This window comes from Notolepis coatsorum (genome assembly GCF_963971535.1).
Source record: "Notolepis coatsorum genome assembly, chromosome: 19".
Lineage (NCBI taxonomy): Eukaryota > Metazoa > Chordata > Actinopteri > Aulopiformes > Paralepididae > Notolepis > Notolepis coatsorum.
Window position 1 is genome coordinate 54,836,339 of NC_140183.1, and position 20,464 is coordinate 54,856,802.

General features: G+C 44.3%; 1 protein-coding gene across 1 annotated transcript in view; it reads left to right on the plus strand.

The window, feature by feature from the left end:
• zc3h12aa (zinc finger CCCH-type containing 12Aa) overlaps positions 1-20,005 on the plus strand; it is a 43,684-nt gene extending 23,679 nt beyond the window's left edge. Inside the window, exons 4-6 of the mRNA XM_084336166.1 lie at positions 10,273-10,507; positions 15,957-16,063; positions 18,000-20,005. Of these exons, the coding sequence (XP_084192292.1) occupies positions 10,273-10,507; positions 15,957-16,063; positions 18,000-19,039 (1,382 nt within the window). The 3' untranslated portion in view covers positions 19,040-20,005. The remainder of the gene's footprint in view (positions 1-10,272; positions 10,508-15,956; positions 16,064-17,999) is intronic.
• The last annotated feature ends 459 nt before the right edge of the window (positions 20,006-20,464 follow it).

Below are 20,464 nucleotides of genomic sequence, written 5' to 3' on the forward strand. Positions count from 1 at the left end.
CTAACAGCCGTTCGGCTGATAGCAGCAAGCTAACGTGTACTAGCCTGGTAAACACAGCGAGCTAACACCGCAGCTAACAGCTGCGCAGCTAACAGCTGACTGGCTAACACAGTAGGCCACAACTAGCACGCAAGCTAAGCAGCTATCTGCTAAGCAGCTACCACCCGAACTTGTACACAAACGATATAACAAGCCACACTTCAGACAGGCCGCCGTTCTGAAACCCTCCTCACCTTTTAAGAGAGAAGAGAAAAAGAGATGTCAACACAGTTTACAACGGTGATTTTACCAGACATCCGGTGGAGCCAGCACAAGTCCCATCTGGGCTGTAGCCGACTTGAACATGGATCTCCCGATAACAAACATCCATGCCCACATTTCCTCGTTAGGGTATACTCTCATTTGTATATGAAAGATGGGGCCTACACGGTGACAGAGAAGCATCCACTCGTCCAGAGAATCCTGGGATCACCAGTTACTGGTCGTGGCCCACTAGCAGTGGCGTAACTCTCTCTCAATGTGTGCGGGGGACAGATTTGGGGGCGTGGCGAGTGGCGTCTACCTAGATTTTTTTTAAATACCAGGGGTGCAATACCGCATTTCCCAGGCGGTGGTGCCATTTCTCCATGTAAACGACACACAATGTAAACAAGCATTTCAAAGTATTGTTGTGACAAATAATAAACAAATTTGAAAGGTTTATGGTGAAAGATCATTTATTATATGGTGCTTCAATTATCAATTATGAACACAGTAATACAAGATATGCATGATAAAAAAAAGACATGCTAAGTTCCTGAGAAACACTATTATACAATATACAATTTTAGCTCTTAATGTATATCACCTTTACCTATCACCAATCACTTTTAATCAAATTTAATTACAGGTACAAAACGTTAACATAAATCACTCTTATGCACTGGTACATAAGTTATATAACAAACCTGTTTAATAAAACTCTAACCCTTATGGTCATGCCTGCATCGATTGTGCAATAATCCAATACTAAAATACCTGAGAGGGCACTGGTTCCTATGTAGACTACTATACAATTTTAACCCTGTCATTATTATACTTAATGTATCTAAACTATATTATACAAGAGCCACATGTGCTCTTTCCTTAAAGTGACTTTTTATATACCTCATTCCTTTAACGTGACTTCTCCATTATTTAAATTCAACCTCCGGAGTCCGCTGAAACTCCTCTCAGAAGTAGCTTCAGCAGAGGATGTGGTAACAACCAGCAATAGCCTCACAAGGACTAGGCGACAGCGTAGCAAAACTTAGTTTGCTTTGAAGAAGTAGCTTTCTCCTCTTGGGCGACGGTGCCATCTCGTTGTTGCATGCACGCAGGTAGGAGTCGGACATAGCACTGTCGAATGTCTTATCTTATCTCCCTTTATACCGTATGTGATGACGTATTTTAACACACACCTCGGCTGACGACCCGAGCTATTATTATGCAAAGACGAGTACTTTAGCGAGTGGGTACTTGGCCCGTGCAGGGCAAGAATGCGACCCCCATCTACTGCTCTTTGCATAATAATAGGACAGGTAGTCAGACTCAGCTCTTTGGACGGTAAAACGTGGGAGGTACAATAACTGCATTCTGAAAACATGCGGGGGACACTTTCCGATGTCCCCGGCGTCAGTTACGCCCCTGCCCACTAGTTGACTATAATGGGCTTCAAACCAAGATCCTCCGCCGTCGCCTAAAAGGCTGAACAGAAGGACCCTAATCTGGGGCCGGTTTTCGTAAACATTGTCAGCTAGCCCCCATAGCACTAACAGACAAGTGGTGCTTGCAAGCAAACATTACTCACCAAACCTGGAACCCACCACTTCTCACAACAGTCGGTGCGTCCTACAGTCCAGCTGTGTTGCTGGAGGGTCTTACCCCATCCAGCCGCAGCAAGGAGGATTGTAGTTGGGAGGCATGTCAGCGGCGTGAACTCCTAATACGAAAAAAACGGTGGAGGTGTAGAATGATCATCATCTTCCAGACACTCCAGTAACGAAGACAATATCGCCGTATTTTCTCGAAAATAGTGAGAGAGAAAATAAAGATATGATGTCAACGTATCTCTTGTTTTCCAACTTTCTTCTACCAACAACCTCGTCAAGTGGGGATCTACCGAAGGCACTTCCTTGTGGTGAAAGCGAAGAAGGAGACGAGTATGTGGCCCCACCCCTGCTTATGTAGGTAAGCTGATAGGGGTGTGGCCAGACGGATGTTGGGATGTAAAGGTACATTGTGGAATTTTTTATTCAGTGCGCGTGCACGAGCGAGGTACAGTGCAGTAGTGACGCCGAGCGGAGCCATACGATACAGAACTTGAATGTCTATGGTGCATGTACTACTATTGAAATAACCATAGCTTGCAAAATATTCAACCGATTTTCAAACTGTTTGGTTTATTATAAACGTCAGATGTAGTTATCATACTTCATACTTATAATGGACTTTCATATGAAAATTATTTCAACATGTCCAAGCATCCTGAATCATAGCCACGTTAATAAGTCAAAGTCAGCTTTATTGTCACCTCTCGTAATGTGCAAGACATACAGAGAAATTAAATTGCGTTTCCCCCTTCCCACGGTGTATATAAAAGATCTAATATAAACATAAAGTAACATATGATACACTATAAGCATAAAGTAACATATGGACAGTATACAGGACTATATACAATGTAGGCGGTAGCTAAAAAAAATAAGTAAATGTAAATATAGAGGTAAACGAGAACTTAGTGCAAAACTTTTAAAGCATTAATAACGTTTGTAATAAACCAAACCGTTTGTAAATTGGTTGAAAATGTAGCAAGCTATGGTTATTTCAATAGTACATGCACCATAGACATTCATGTTATGAGTGGGCGTGCTGCCTGTGACAAGATGGCAGCCGGTGAACTACGCTGGAGACTCCGCCTTGCACCATCTATTTATATATATCTATGGTTTTGCAGGTCAAAGTTAAAGTAATTTCAAGTTTGATCAAAATGAGCTAAGTTTATTTCTGGAGAGCGACTAGTTGATTTTGTGTTTTTATTTTATTTGATTTATAATGCCCAATGAAAACCAGTTGCTGCATCTATTGATTTGGAAGGCTTTTCAGAATGTGTGCTTTTGCATTGTTTCCGTTGTGTTAACCTACACGTGACTTTCTGGCCTGGTCTCTTATCTAATTTTACAACACTCACAGTTCCCGTATTGTTAAGCATCTTTGTACATGTTGTCCGTAAAGGCAAAACTATTGTACTGATGCCAGAGACATGGGGCAACACAGTGGAGATTGGGAAAGAGACATTATTGACATTTCTGTCAACTGAGTCATGATGGGCGGGACTGATGTGAGACATTTGATCACTATTATTGTTGGACCTCTGCCATATTCTTAACTCTTAACTCCACCAGCTTTCGCCATCTGCACTGTTTGGTGCCAGCGTTAATGACCATTTTAGCGATGTTTGCAGACCCATTGTGTGTTCTGTTCTGTATTATAGCTATGGAGACAATAGTATGGCTAATTTAACAGGCATTGTTCATAGTCCATTACTGACTAATCAGTTCATTTCTACAGACTGTAGTTTGTTACACGTTATACAACGGCATGCAAATATCTTGATTCTGATTGGCTGAAACAGTCAAGTTAGCCGTTGTTATTTCATATAACACACTCCACGTGACCCCAGATCCCTCCCACAACCAAATTACTTTTTCGAATGAGTCCGCCATAGATAGACAAATGGAAGTATGAATAGCCTTTGAAGTATGATAATAATTTTTTTCAGACTTCGATCTTGCATTTCCCAAACTTAGGGTCATGACCCAAAATGGGTCACGGACCCGTTTTTATTGGGTCGCCAATTGGCAGAGTAAAATGCATAACAATCAGGCACGTTGGAAGGGAGGGTGTGGCAGCTTCAGTTACTGCACAAAAGTAAAACAGTATTTTTATATACTGTAACATAATTATATATACCGTAAATCCTCTAATATTGGACGTGTCTTGTATTTACCTCAGCTGCAAAGAGCACCAGGCCTTTATTAGAGAGAGGCTTATATAAGAGGCAGGCCTTAATTTCACAAACTGGCCAATTGTAATTGTGAAACTGTGGTGGATTAACGTAATTCACACACTGAAGTTGGAACTGTCTATAGGTTGCGGGGTCCGGGGACAATTTAGCGTGTGGTACCTTCTCGACTCTACCTGAGTCGAATCGAGTTGATAACATGCAGTAGCTTTAGCTAACGCTATCATAGCCATCATGATATGACCTGTTTATTGCACTGTTGTTGTTATTGGATTCTATTAATATGTTGTACCACTGTATTTTTATTGGATTCTATTATATGTTGTACCACTGTATTGCACATCGTCGCGGGCAAGACCAGCCGCATTTCATTGTATACCTGTATGCCGTGACAATTAAAACTCTTGACTTGACTTGACTTGATATGTAATGTCAACTGGACAACGCCAGCCCGCCTACCAACGCCATATAGATAGTGAACGTTAACTAACGTTTGCAAAACAAAGCCAATGTCATCCAGCCGACACCACTGATCTAGCTATGACAACGTTAGCTAACGCTAACGCCAACGAAGTGAGAGTAGGGAACGGTAGAGAGAACCATAGAGAGAGGCAGCACTTAATTTGCATTGGCAAGAGTTTATCTCATTCTATATCACGGCACAAAAAATAAAAATTGCGACCTTGTATAGGAAGCCGGCCTGTATTTGTCTGCATGTATCAAACCCCCGTCCATTATAAGAGGCCCGTCCTCTATTTGAATACCCTCCACTATTAGAGGATTTACGGTAATATACGTTATAAGTTTATCCTGCTCAAAGCACTTGACTTCACCATTACACTGACATACTTGTAAATACGTTAATTCTTGTTAGATTGCCCGACTGTATTATTTTCCTCGCTGTGTGAAAAACTACAGAACTTTGCGTCTGAGGGGAGTATGAAGTTTGTTGTTAGATAGCATGCTTTGTAGCCTCCCTCTGCACCTCCCTCTGCTTCAAAAGGACACTGTCACACGAAGCGATTTCACTGGATGTCCCGGACACAATGGAAGTATGGATATATTCGTAACGAATAATTAAAAAAAGATACAGTCAACTGGAATATGTTAGTTGTTGGTTTGTCATGACCCATTGTCAAAACAATAATAAATTGCGGGATTTATATGAAGTTTGTTGTTAGATGGCATGCTTTGTAGCCTCCCTCTGCACCTTCCTCTGCTTCTAGACACTGAGGCAACTTTCTTTTCTTTTTTTTACCTACTTTTTCTGTGGATGGTTTTGTGTCTCCATTATGCTTCAATTACTGTTTGTTTATTGTATAGCAATAAGGTTGGGTGAATTCAGCCATTGTATAAACGCATTACATCACTTGAAGATGTGTGTTTTACGAATTAGATCACGCCTTGGGGGGTCTAACAACCCTCGGCTGCGCCTCGGGCCTAACAACCACCCCTAGGCGTTAGGGATGGGTACCGTTCACATTTGAACCGATACGATACCGGTACCCAACGGTACCTTTTTTCGGTACTTTAGTCTCTAAAAGTGTAATCTAGTTGTAAAAAAAAAATCAAACTCAAAACTTCAAACAACCGTTTTCGGCTTGCCATTGCCCCGACTGCTTTGTTGTTGAATCAAGTCAAATCCTAGGTAAGCATATATTGTGCATGTGAACGTTGACATGAAAAAAAAATGTAAAAAAATTAAAATAAGTGCACGTTTTACGTCCGGTAAACTACGACACTGTGATCGGTACAGAAGCATGTTTTACGTTAAAAAAATACCAGCAGGTTACCTAAGATAGACCTTACCTCAGTCAGAAACTACTCCAAAATGAATAAATCCCAGTCGATCCCATGGTGATCGCAATTACTTGTGTATATTGGGCATGGCTACCATATGGGAAATAATAGCTCTGAGGCACCAAATCTTCCACCGATTGCTATGTTGTGATCCACTCCAAGCGGAAACAGCCGGAGTGGATCACAAGACAAGTGATATCCTCAGTTCCCAGTTCAAAAGGTAGGCGATACTGCCACCTGGTGAGATTCGATCGTCATTGCAATTCCAACGTAGGTAGATGAATCACAGACACCTAGAGGGCTCCGGCTGACCGTATAGAACACGGATCAAAGGAAAATATCAAAGGATCAAAACCAGAGTATACTCGGGTTTCTGGCGCTCAACGGTTGGCGAGATAACCCGACTTTACTTTGGTTTGGTCGTCAAAGAGTTAAAGGTGCTCGAAGTGGTGTTTTTTTGTTAAAGTAAGTGTTAAATGTGCAGAACGGAGGGACTGAGAGACCCATGTTACTGACCAAACACTCTATACCAGTCGGAGTGTAGAGCTATTATTTTAACACGTAGACCACTTATTTTAACAAACCACGTACAGCACCTTTAAGTAGAGCAGTACCTCTTTATTTTTATTTTTTACTGTACATGCATTCATGTTTACAAGCAGTTTACAGTGTACCTCACCTCCACCTGCAGCACAATATGACGGGTTGTGATTGATTGATTGAAAATTGTATTAACAGATTGTAGAATGGGTACAATACAGTACGGCTCAATACACACAATTGTTAATGGGATGCAGACCAGAGAAAGACGTTTGTCTTGTTTACATCAGGGTCCCCCATTTTCAATTCATCATAACATTTATGACATGCACAACATACATAATATACAGTACTGTTTATTTACAGACAGAGTTTCTAAAAGAGAATATATACATTTGAGGGGGAAGAAACTGTACATTGGGTGGGGGGGGGGGGGTTGGACATTTACCGGGGCCAGTTTCGAATTGCAGCCTCCCGTAGGTGCTCTTTTAGAGCGGTTTTGAAGGTGGGTAGGGATTCACATTATTTTACGGCTATGGGTAGGGTGTTACATTGTTGTGGCATAATTGCGAAACGTGTTTAGTCCCTTGTTTGAGCCGAATCTGGGTTGAACATTATTTGTGGAACTCCCTCTGGTGTTGTGGTCGTGGTATTCACTGACCTTTGGGAAGTATTTCGACATGTACATGGGTACCTTAGTGGTGTAGTTCAGGGGTTCTCAGCCTTTCTGCTGCCAAGGCACCCCTGTGTTCAAAAGAATATTCCAGGGCACCCCTACATACGATAAAGACTTTTCCGGTCCTGTCTTTTTTGCTACAATGATGACAAAAGTGCTTGCTTTCAAAATAATGTTTATTTAAGAAACCGGGAAACACATTTGTGTGTATATGCAGGCTATATAATGCATTATTAACAGGTGTTTCAGGTCTAAATGGCTTAGTACTGTTGACATTACACTGCTTCTAGTAGTAAATCAAATAGCATATTTCTTTAAATAAAATTACAGAAAATTATCACTAAAGTGCTATCTGTTGCAGCTGCACTGTTCTCCATAAAAATAGCATATTTGGATAAGTTTGACCATTTCTCAAAAACAGAAAATCATGTATTTTTTTTAAATACAGAAAAGGATCACCAAGTTACCATTTCTCAAAAAATATAAATAAATACAGAAAATAAGCACTCGTTCACTCAGTGGACATTTCTAGCTCAATGCGAGGTCTGCTGCTGCTGGCTAATAATACGGTCAATACGTGGGGAGATCTTTGACAAGGCAACACGCATGTCATCCTCAAGGCTCAACTTGGCCCTATATTTTGTTTTCAGAGCTGTCATGGATGAAAAGCCAGCTTCACACAGATATGTGGTGCTGAATGGTATCAACACCTTAACTGCTGCATCATGAGATACTTGGTACTCAGCGCCACACTCTGAAACTAGCTCTCCAGGTGGTATCAGATGAGATTTCAATGAGTTCTTCCAAGAGTTTGGATGGAGATGTGTCCGGAAGCTTTGTCTCAATGTTGTCTGTAAAGTTTTTTTTTATCCAGAGTAACTTGGTGATCCTTTTCTGTGTTTTATTAAATAATGATTTTGAGAAATGGTCAAACTTATCCAAATATGGTATTTTCATGGAAAACAGTGCAGCTGCAACAGATAGCACTTTAGTGATAATTTTCTATAATCCAAAAAGAATAAAAATAAAAAAAAATTATTTATTTTTATTTTTTAATCTCAAGGCACCCCTGGCAGCTCTCTGCGGCACCCCTGTTGAGAACCGCTGGTGTAGTGTATCTTGTAGACCAGGCCCATTGCAAGTAGCTGTCGTCTACTCTAAGCCATCCAAGGTTGTCAAAATTGGCAGGGGTGAGGTGGGTTTTAGTAAGGTCAAGCAGTAGTCTGACCAGTTTGTTTTGTGATGTTTGTAATCTTGTTTTTAGTGCCTTTGAGGTGCTTTGGTACCATGAGGTGCAAGCATAGTCGTAGTACCCTTGAGTGAGTGCTCCTGTTAAGAGTCTTCAGGGTATTCTAGTTTACCAGAGAGGAGATCCGGTACAAGAATCTTGTTCGTCGGTTGACTTTTTTTTATTACATTGGTTGCCATTTTGTCACAGGAAAGATTTGCCTCTAGGATGGAACCCAGGTATGTAATTTCCCACCCAATATCCCCACCCAATATACACAGACTTGGTTGACACTGACAAAAGGAGCACAGAAGAAGGAGCACGTTCAGTGCTAGACTAAGACTCCCATTATGTAGAACTGAACGGCACAGGAAGTCCTTCATTCCGACAGCCATCAGACTTTATAATGCATCACTGAGCACAGGGTTTTTTTACTTTGACTTTACTTTTAAATCGATATAGTACAAATTTACACTTACTGTATATTTCTGTATATTTTTACTGTATATTTTATATTAGAATGTAACAGGAAATGTATATCCCGGACCGTATTTTATTCTTAGGCTTATTGTTATTCTTATTTGTGACTTTCGTTTTGTCTACCTAAATGTTTACTGTTTACTGTGAGCGATTTGTAGTGCCAAATTTCCCTCGGGATGTATAAAGTATTTATATTCTATTCTATTCTATCAGCATTTGAGATTGATGTGTCGTCACCTTTTGCGCCTGTGGCTTTCAGCAGCTCTAAACTGTGGGAGCGGGGTGATCCAAAGGTTCTACTGTCAACCCCCTGCACCAGGAAGTAAAAATAACCCTGTATTCATTCCTGGGAAATCCCCAGCAGGAAGTACAGCTGTGTTTTTCTTCCACACCTAGCTTACTGGCAAGCATGTATTCAACTGTTGCCAATTGAGCAGAACAAGGGGTTAAGTGACTGCCACCCTGAACAGCAAAAGCACTAATGTTTTTTTTCTCTTGGTTGGTAGACAGTTCTTGTCTTGAGTAACTCTACACCGTTTGTCCATATTGATTTCAACAAATCACTTTCGCAAAATTTTAACCCACATGAAGGTACAGACGTTTGAAGTGTTAATATGTAGAGCAGTAATATGATATACTGTATCATACTGACATACATTGTACAAGTGATGTAATCATTCCATCATATAATATGTCTACTGTGATTGATTGCCAGGTATCTTGTTTCCATGAGCTGTGTCATTTGTGTCGGTTGAGTGTGTCGGTCGTGCGCTTTTCTCGGGATGCGTGATGTTACGCAATATATACGCATGGTTTGAAATGACCAGCTTTCCATAACATACATGTTGTTTTCTAAAAACTTGACATGCATCTAATGTTTAACACACACCGATATTATAAAGGCTTTAAAGATCATTATTACATGGCGTTTTAACATTCGCCAAAATAGCGCTCGGTTGCCCCTAACAGCGGTCAATAATTTCTCGATAATTCACCGCTGTTAGGGGCAACATAGCGCTATTGACCAATCACAATCAAGCATTTTGATCGCAGTCACGAAAGCTAAGCTCAGCATATGCACAGCTGCACTACATCAGTGCAATCAAGTCCACACACCTGCCGGCGATGAGCAACAGAACAGAACAACTGCGTCTGCATTTGATCTCGTCTTGTCGATGGTGTAAAATGAATTACGTATATATATTGTTAGTAAGTTAGCCCTGTAATAAGCGGGATAATGTATAGCTATACTCGTCATTGTCGCAAAATAATTGACCTTCACTGCGTTTAGAACACTGTGTCGGTCAATTATTTTGCGACAATGACCTCGTAGCTATACATTATCCCTTACTTATTTAAGAGTCATTATTTCATAATGATGACCTACTGTGTGTACTACACACAAACACTGATTTGAATAAAATACAAATAAAAAAGATGAATAAAACAGTGTCTACAATACAATTTCTTCATTACTAAAGGGATCAAACTTGTTGTCCTTTTCAGACCAACTCGTCCTGTCCGAGCTGGAGAAGAGGAAGATCGTGGTCTTCACCCCGTCCCGGCGCGTCGGGGGCAAGCGGGTGGTCTGCTACGACGATCGTTTCATCGTCAAGCTGGCGCACGAGTCGGACGGCGTGATCGTGTCCAACGACACCTACCGCGACCTCCAAGGGGAGAGGCCTGAGTGGAAGAGGTGCATTGAGGAGAGGCTTCTCATGTACTCGTTTGTCAGTGACAAGTAAGCAGACGTCTGTTTTCTCTCCCGGGAAAATTCCACTTTAACCCTTTCACTACCACACTACCAAAATGGTTAACCCTTTCACTGCGACAATACAGAAAGTTAACAATTTTCACTACCACACTACAGAAGGTTAACCCCATTCACTACCACACTACAGAAGGTTAACCCCATTCACTACCACACTACAGAAGGTTAACCCCATTCACTACCACACTACACCATTCACTACCACACTACAGAAGGTTAACCCCATTCACTACCACACTACAGAAGGTTAACCGTCTGTAGTGTGGTAGTGAAGGGGTTACAGGGTTAACCTTCTGTAGTGAAGGGGTTACGGGGTTAACCTGTAGTGTGGTAGTGAAAGGGTAAAAAAATAAAAATTACAAATTACAAATAAAAGTGTGTCCTGAACTGGATATTGTGAGGATTGGTTCATTCCCCGCCACACGCTTCTTAAGGTACTGTGATGATTGGTCCGTTGCCTAACGCACACTTCTAGGTCAAGTATCAATTACCATCACGCACCTGATGTGTGTTCTAATCAGCGCTCCAGAGGCTTCATATACTGGGACCTCCTTTCAATCGTTGTCGGGTCGTTTTGAGTATTACTGCTTTGAATACTTCTGTTTTCTGCCTGTTGTTCCCCGTTGCTGTGCCTCGTCTACTCTCCCTCCAGGACATCTGTGGATTGCCGCTGGTGAAGACCTTGTCCCCCCGTTTTGAGCTGCGCCTCGTTTACCCGCTTTACTCTTGCGCTTTGGTGAGTTTGAACCAAACCCCTTTTTGGACTATTCTGTTTTGTGTGTTTTGAAGAACACTGAAGAGTTCTATTTTTGCTTACACTTGACTCAGCTAAGTTGTGTGTTAAAGGAGACACTGAGGATTATCATTTTGCTTGCACTGGACTCAGCTGGGTGTGTGTTTAGAAGAGACATTGAAGATTATCGTTTTTGTTTTGCACTGACCCTCAGCTAAATTGTGTGTTGTGGTGAACACTGAAGATATCGTTTTGTTTGTTCTGGACTCAGCTAAGGGAGGAGGAGACAGCACTGCCTCTGTGTGATGTGGACTGTTATTGATCTCTCTCTCTCTCTCTTTTCCACCTCGAGTTGAAGCTGGGAGTATCTGCAGAGCCGCTTCGGCGTCAACACCGTTTCCCCACCTCGAACACCAAGAGGATCTGCAGAGCCGCAGATAACTCTGCTGAAGGCAGTCTCCCTTCGTTTCAAGATTGTTACTTGCTCCTTTTTGACTCTGAAAATAAATACGCCCTAGTATTTGGCTAACTCTGAACTACCTGTCTGTGCCGTGCATTTGAGGTCGGTTTCAAACCCTAACATTACAACCCGACCATGACGACCTCAGCCGACACAGACAGGGTCAGGGCAGCCTTGGCGGTCCAGATCGAGATGGTCAACGACCACACCCAACAGTTGGGTGCGGCTGCGGCTGCTTTACAGGACCTCCGGGCCGAGGTCCAGCTTATTCTGGATGCCATTGACACTCTGGCCACCCAGCAGACTACCCAGGGGTATCAGCAGGCTGTTGTTCTGCACCAGCTACAGGCTCTCAGTACAGCATTAAACACTCTGCTTTTAACCCCACCTGTCCCAGGAGTCTCAGCCAGATCACCACCCGCGGCAGACCTCGCACCTCGGGAGCCCCGTCTCTCCGAACCACGTCTGTTCGAGGGTAACTTCGAGGATTGTGCCACATTCATCATGCAGTGTGAGTTGGTCTTCCTTCATCAACCCAGCCGTTTTTCGTCAGAGGGAGCCCGAGTAGCCTACATGACTAACCTGCTCACGGGCCGAGCAGCACAGTGGGTCACTGCTTCCTGGGCTATGAGGGCCGATTTTTGTTTCTCCTACCCAGACTTCGTGGCAGAGCTCCGAAGGGTTTTCCACCACCCAGCTCGTGGCCAGGACCCAGGAGCTCGGTTGGGCACCTTCCGGCAGGACAGTGGCAGTGTCAGAGACTACGCGCTGGAGTTCAGACTGGCCGCAACGGAGAGCGGTTGGAACGATCAAGCGCTTCGTCTCACCTTCCTGAGGGGGCTCAACGACGCAGTAAGGGACCAGCTCGCGACCCAAGAGGAGCCCGATTCTCTCGAGGGCCTGATCAGCCTCGCTATCCGCATCGACGGACGCCTCCGGGAGAGAAGGCGTGAGCGAGCACGACTAGGACCCCCAGACGTTCCCCAGACCCCCCGTCCTCGGGACCGTTCTGCTGACCGTCCTGCCCCCTCCGTGACTGGTGGGTTTTTTCCCTCCCGGGCTGTGACCGAGGAGGAACCCATGCAGCTGGGACGCACCCGCCTTAGCCCGGCCGAACGGGAGTCCAGGCTCAGGTCCGGCCTTTGCCTCTACTGCGGCCGGGATGGACACCGTGTCTCCAATTGCCCTACCCGGCCAAGAAGACCAGGCTCGCCGGGACCCCGGGAGATCCTGGTGAGCCGTTTTTCCTGTTCCCCCACCCGTGCACCACCTAACCGTCTGACGAGCGTCACCCTGGCCTGGGCGGACCAGCGGGCGACGGTGGGTGCACTCATTGACTCTGGTGCTGATGGGAGTTTCCTGGCCGTTGAGTTTGCCACCCGGGCCAACATTCCACTTGAGGACCTCGAGAGGCCCTTGGAGGTCTTCGCGCTGGATCATCGCCGCCTGGCTGACATCACTCAACGCACCTGTCCTGTTCTCCTCACCGTGGCTGGTAACCACGTTGAGAGACTCCAGTTTTTCATTACCAGATCCCCTCTTGTCCCGGTAGTCCTGGGTCGGCCCTGGCTCGCGCAGCATGAGCCCCACATCGCCTGGTCCTCCGGCACCATCAGGGGGTGGAGCCCCTCCTGTCATGCCCAGTGTCTTCAGGCGGCGTCCAGTCCTTCGCCATGGGGTTCCCCTTGTGTCCCTGTCTCTAGCCCCCTCTCCGGTCCTCTGTCCCCGTCTCCGGTCCCCCTCTCCGGGCCTCTGTCTCTGTCCCCCTCTCCAGTGCCCCTGATCACCGGCTTCCTTCGGTCCCATCCGGGCAGGCCGGGGCAGAGTGGGTCGCCGGGTGGCTCCCGTGGAGGGGGGGGTACTGTGAGGATTGGTTCATTCCCCGCCACACGCTTCTTAAGGTACTGTGATGATTGGTCCGTTGCCTAACGCACACTTCTAGGTCAAGTATCAATTACCATCACGCACCTGATGTGTGTTCTAATCAGCGCTCCAGAGGCTTCATATACTGGGACCTCCTTTCAATCGTTGTCGGGTCGTTTTGAGTATTACTGCTTTGAATACTTCTGTTTTCTGCCTGTTGTTCCCCGTTGCTGTGCCTCGTCTACTCTCCCTCCAGGACATCTGTGGATTGCCGCTGGTGAAGACCTTGTCCCCCCGTTTTGAGCTGCGCCTCGTTTACCCGCTTTACTCTTGCGCTTTGGTGAGTTTGAACCAAACCCCTTTTTGGACTATTCTGTTTTGTGTGTTTTGAAGAACACTGAAGAGTTCTATTTTTGCTTACACTTGACTCAGCTAAGTTGTGTGTTAAAGGAGACACTGAGGATTATCATTTTGCTTGCACTGGATTCAGCTGGGTGTGTGTTTAGAAGAGACACTGAAGATTATCGTTTTTGTTTTGCACTGACCCTCAGCTAAATTGTGTGTTGTGGTGAACACTGAAGATATCGTTTTGTTTGTTCTGGACTCAGCTAAGGGAGGAGGAGACCGCACTGCCTCTGTGTGATGTGGACTGTTATTGATCTCTCTCTCTCTCTCTCTTTTCCACCTCGAGTTGAAGCTGGGAGTATCTGCAGAGCCGCTTCGGCGTCAACACCGTTTCCCCACCTCGAACACCAAGAGGATCTGCAGAGCCGCAGATAACTCTGCTGAAGGCAGTCTCCCTTTGTTTCAAGATTGTTACTTGCTCCTTTTTGACTCTGAAAATAAATACGCCCTAGTATTTGGCTAACTCTGAACTACCTGTCTGTGCCGTGCGTTTGAGGTCGGTTTCAAACCCTAACAGATATACTGTAGTATAGTAGGTGTTGCATTTAACATGCAATATTGCTTTTTAGGGGGGGGTGCGCAACAACCAGGAAGGGGGTTGGGAATTGGCATAACGACTAACAGTGGGATGGGAGAAAAATCGGAAAAAAGGAGGGGGGAAAAAAAGGATGTTTTAAAACACTTAACGTTATGCAATGGGAGATTGTGAGAACATCTCAAAGCGGCCGGTCTGGTCATGCTGTATTATGTAGCATTTCTGGACATGAGGGAGGCATGTATATCAAATAGGCCTGTCATCATTTCAAATATTTAATGGTGATTAATCACATGACTGTCCATAGTTAACAGTTGCACAATCTGTTCAAAAGCTACCTTAAAGGGATATTTTTCAAGTATTTAATACTCTTTATCAACATAGGAGTGGACAGATATGCTTGCTTTATGCAAATGTATGTTTATTAAATTAAATAAATAACCAAAATGACAAATTGTCCAAAAAAACAAAGGTACTGGATTTAGCATAAAATAAATATGCTGCAAATTATCATAACATGGCAAAGCCCACTAGGCAACAACAGATGGCCATATTGACCTGCTAAATGTAACATTATTTTACTTTACTCTTATAAAGGTTCACTAAAACATCCTGTGTTTTTATTAAGCATTAAAACCAAACGATGGACCTAAATGCATCACAACAACAGACACATTGTACAACAGGTAAGCTACATTTTCCATTACTCAACGATCCCCTGGATCCCGCACACTTCTAAAGCAAATCACACAATGCAATTGTGTCCAACCTCGCATGGGGGGAAATAAAGGGTCAAAAGAACATCCCCTTCTACTATGTAAAAACAAAACAGTGTCCAAACTGAATGGAGTCATGTTACATTTTGCCAACCTTTTACGGAAAGAATCTTCCCATCTTTTTTTTTATATATTTTATTTTACATTTTTCAGAACATTGTACAAACATGACAAACAGTATACCAACATGACATACAAACACACTCAGACAGTGAAAGTAAAAAAAATGCATTAAAGAAAGAAAAAAAAATAATAACACATTTTTTACATTTGCTATTACAACACGGTTACCAGCCATACATGACTGAGAAATATTGTGTTTGGGGTCCCTCATAGGGGGACTGTGAGATCAGACGGGTGAATCAGCTGCCGCCTCTAGCCTCATCGAGATAGGCTAAGAACGGGTCCCAGATTTTTGAAAACCTTTTAAGTGAATCGGTTCTCAGGAACCTTAGTCTCTCCATCCGTATGACAGAGGTCATGTCCGCCATCCACAGTTGGAAAAGAATCTTCCCATCTTTACTGTATTCTGTGATACTCCAACCTCAATATAACCTGAATATATGACTCCACTTCCAGTCTGTCTTTAGTTAGTTACATGTGGAATTACAAAGGCTTCCACTGATCAGTGTTTTTTTCCTGTCCAGATTCATGCCCCCAGATGACCCCCTGGGTCGCCACGGACCCAGTCTGGACAACTTCCTCAGGAAGAGGCCCCTGCCTGCGGAGCAGAAGAGACAACTCTGTCCTTATGGTAAGGTATAGTTAGCACAGAGCTCAGAAGAGACTCTGTCCTTATGGTCAGGGGTGCAGTGCTGGGCATACGCGGTCAAACAACGTTTGGGCTTCGTCACTGAGGCAGAATTGCGCGCATCCTATTATTATGCAAAGTCTAGGTGATAAGTGCCGGCCGGCACTTATCACCTAGACTGTGTGTGTGCGTGTGCGTGTGTGCGGAGTGTTGGGCGTGTGTTATGTGACAAAAGACCGCCCGTCTCGTCCCCAGCTCCGACTCATGAAAGAGGAGAGATACATGTATGCGCGTGCGCGCGGGAGCGCGCGTGCACGTGGCGTTTGGCCGTGGCCCATATTACGACTGCACCCCTGCTTATGGTAAGGTATAGTTAGCACAGAGCTCAGAAGAGACAGCTCTGTCCTTATGGTAAGGTATAGTTAGCACAGAGCTCAGAAGAGACACCTCTGTCCTTATGGTAAGGTACAGTTAGCACAGAGTCATTGTCCCTTTACAGTTTTAGAGAGAGAAAGGGATTAATGCAATTGATTGATGATGGCAATTTACACAACATTTACATTTACATTTGGTCATTTAGCTGATGCTTTTATCCAAAGCGACTTACAAATTGTGTACAACAAGTCAGCAGGAGGGGTACACCTCTGGCAGCTAAGGGTAAGTGGTATTGTTCATCTAGCAGTGTTGAACTTGAGTGCTTCACTCTGAGTACATAGTGGTATAGACATAGTAGCATAATAGGTAGTAGTATAGTATAGTATGTAGTAGTATAGACAAGTAGTATAGTAAATAACGGTAGAAGACAGTAAGAAGCGATCACACGTCTCTGGTATCAACAAGAACCTCCAACAAAAGAAAAATGGATGGCCATTATAGGTGAAATATACACAATGGAAAGACTTACTTTTATTCTCAGACTACAGGAAGATAAATGATTGAAGTACTGGGAAAATGGGACTTTTATATGTTAATTACGACAACCAGTGGATGATGTATAGTTGTAAAGAATATTCACCATATCTATAGGGAAAGTAAGAGAATTGAGAACTCGGCATGTGAAAAGTATATTTTTGTAAAGTGACACTAATAATGCAGCCCGGGATTGTGTTTTTGTTATGTATTGTTGTTTGTGATTGTTTGCCTATTGTGAAAAACAATTAAAAGAAAGTTTTTTTTTGTATCTACTTATTTCTCCCCGTTTTCTATTTTTCCTCCCTTCCCTAATTTCATATTGTCCAATTCTACCCTCCCCTGTCTCGAACGTTCTTAGGCCATGCCTCCCACAAGCCGGCTGCAATGTGGACGAAGCCTTGCAGCCGTCGCATCTTTTCACCTGCACAGCGCGATCTCTCAGCGGCGAGGGTCTGCGTGGGAGGGATACGCCGCCCCTGTCGCTTCCTGATTTTACTGCGCAGGTGCACCAACCGACCTGTAGGAGTCGCTGTCCACGACGTCCGATCCCCACCCACCAGCTTCCCACCCCCTAATACTGCCAATTGTATTAGTATGAACGACCAGCCAAGCTGGTAGCAACGCCGAGAGCTGGGCTCGAACCCAGCATCTCCTGCGTTGGTGGCGAGCGCCTTGCCCACTGCGCCACCTAGCCGCCCGCTAAATTAAAATAAAGTTATTAAAAAAAGAAAACAAATCTAAATTAAATGAAAATAAAAACAAATACAAAACGATAATAGCCCTGGTCAGAACGCGGTGGAACCCACAGTACAGCACCCCTGTAGCAGTTTCGGGGGTTCAATGCCTTGCTCCGGGGCACTTATGCAGAAATGGTCGGCGCCATAGATTAATGTAACCCACCAGTTGCACACTCGCGGCTGGGGATTGAACCAGCAACCTTTCGATTACTGGTCAGCCTCTCTACCTCTAGGTCATCTTGCCTGTAGGTCTGGTTGGTCCTAATTCTCTTTTCTTTGTCTGTTTTCAGATAAGAAGTGCACATATGGCATCAAGTGTAAGTTCTACCATCCAGAGCGAGCGAACCAGTGCTACCGCTCTCTGGCTGATGAGCTGAGAGAGAACGCCAGGATATCCACTGTAAAAGATGAGAAGAGTCCCACATTATCACCAAGGGGGGTTCCACCTGACCCTGGACCTGCTCATAACCCCTACTCCCACTCTCTGGAGTATGAGCTGGAGCACAGGCTGTCCCTAGATCAGCGTAGTAGTGCCTTACATCCCAGTCAGGCCAGTGAAAACACACTGCTGTACTGGGACAGATCTAGAACCAGTAGGAACCATTCGCCTGGTTTGACGACAGAAAGTCAGAGGGAGTGGCCCGGGATGCATTCCGTCTCCGACAGCCCCTACGCCAGCATCTCCACTGAGCACCTGGATTCCGGCCTTGGCTCTTACGAGAGTCAGTATTCTGACATCGCACACAGCCACAGCACACCCTACCGGCCCAGGGCCCAGCAGCACCAACCCTTGCCGCCTGGATCCAGACACTCCTCCACACAGGTAGAGAGACATGGCACCCCCCCAGCCTGTAGGTGCTGTTCCCATGTGGCGCCCTCTACAGCTTCCCCGCAGCACTGCAGCGGGTCAAACCCGGAGCTCCGCCAACAGCCCAGATATGACGCCTACCCGGCACATATGTATCCACCCAGCATGCACCACCACTACAGCCTCCCGAGCCACCTCCAGCACGGCGGTCCTCATCACCACCAACAGCAGAAGTACTGGTCAGATCCCTTCCAGGGGATCCCCTTGCAGCCCGTCCGCTCCCCGGCCCCGCCCCAGAGCCCCAGCTGCTCCTATGGGGAGCATCGGCACCACTCCTGGGCCCGCCCACAGCCTCGCACCGCTGCCTTGGACCCAGAGAGGGTGGAGCTCCGTAAGAAGCTCCAGGCCATCTTCAACCCCAGTCAGGTGGACACGGTCATGGAGATGTTCCCTCACCTCATGGATGCCCAGAAATTGGCAGCAGAGATCCTCAACCTCAAGTCTCAGGGACGGATGTTTTGATGACTCTTCATTCTTACAACTACTAGGGTAGTCGTATCTGTCCACTGGCATTGTGGTATCCACATAATATTCAGCGCTGAATTCATGGCTTTCTGATACCTAATGAAAAATTTATTTACTGTATGGTGGCTTCTATTCTCTTCAGGAATCTGAGGTCTTTATGTAAATTACTTGATTTGGACTAGATATTTCTTTTGTGAATATAATGCTATTTCCCACCCACCATTGGGTTGTCTGGCTTCTTGTGCCTTAATGAATATGTAATTATGGTTTAACCTGCTTGTTGATGAACAGTTAAGTTGTTATCTGTTCAGAGCTGTATGCATTTGTATGACATTTTAGTCAAACGTGTCCTTGTCATCCATGTTTAGGATGAAAAGCGCCTCTAGACTGATAACACTTGTGAATGTTTCTAGAGTTTTGACTGTTGATGCATATTGTGTCATATTTAGTTATTATGTATTTTACTTTTTGTCTGAAATTAAGTTCTATTATTATTGAATTATTGTAGAAAGCTTAGCACTTTTTAAACTAACCTATGCATTCATTATATGAATCCAATGCAGGACCTAACCAAGAGACTGTATTGAATGTCGGTTTAACCAATAACTTGCTAAATAGTTTGACATTGAAAGCAGTGAAGGGAAATTATATGAATATGAATTAAGTGCCATCATTAATATTCACACGTGGCCATTTTGTGCTTATCTCATGCTCAGGTTGCGTTCCTTTCCACCCTGTTTCCACCTGGAACAGCGTGTTTTTGGAATAACACTATTGCATACTAACTGTAAGACGGTATAGGCTACTTTGACAGATTTATCCAATGTACCTCTTCCTATTGGTACTGTGGTGCTTGATCCCCAAGTGTCCCAATAGCGCCTCCCACGATGTTGAAAACATGGAATTGAGTTGAGTGAGTGGAGCAGAGTTCTCTAAGAGGACCAGTTTTAAAAGGAATATGATGTAGGCTATAGGCATTGTAAGTAAGATTACGCAAAGATAAATAAAACAAGAATGCATTTCAGATAATTCTGTGTGTGTATTGATTGACCAACATTATCTCAGTTTAGGCACATGTTGATTTGCATATAGGCATAATATGATATAACTTAACATAATGTAATGTAATAATACACCATCGAGGACAAGAACAGAATCACATACATAATAGCTTTGTAGCCAGTGGCAATACTGCAGATTTAAACAATATTCTTGTATTGGCTAGTATAGCATTCCTTCATTTTTCCACCACCTTACAATTCCAAACAGGTTTGTTTCCTTTGCACGCCCCTTTTCTGTACCTGGAAACAGGATAAGTGTAACTTCACTTCACTGACCTTTCTTCCATTACTCATGTGGGGACCTTTAGTTATTTTTACCAAGTTTCGTTTTTCACGTGTTTGAGAGGGAGGGTTTGTCGCG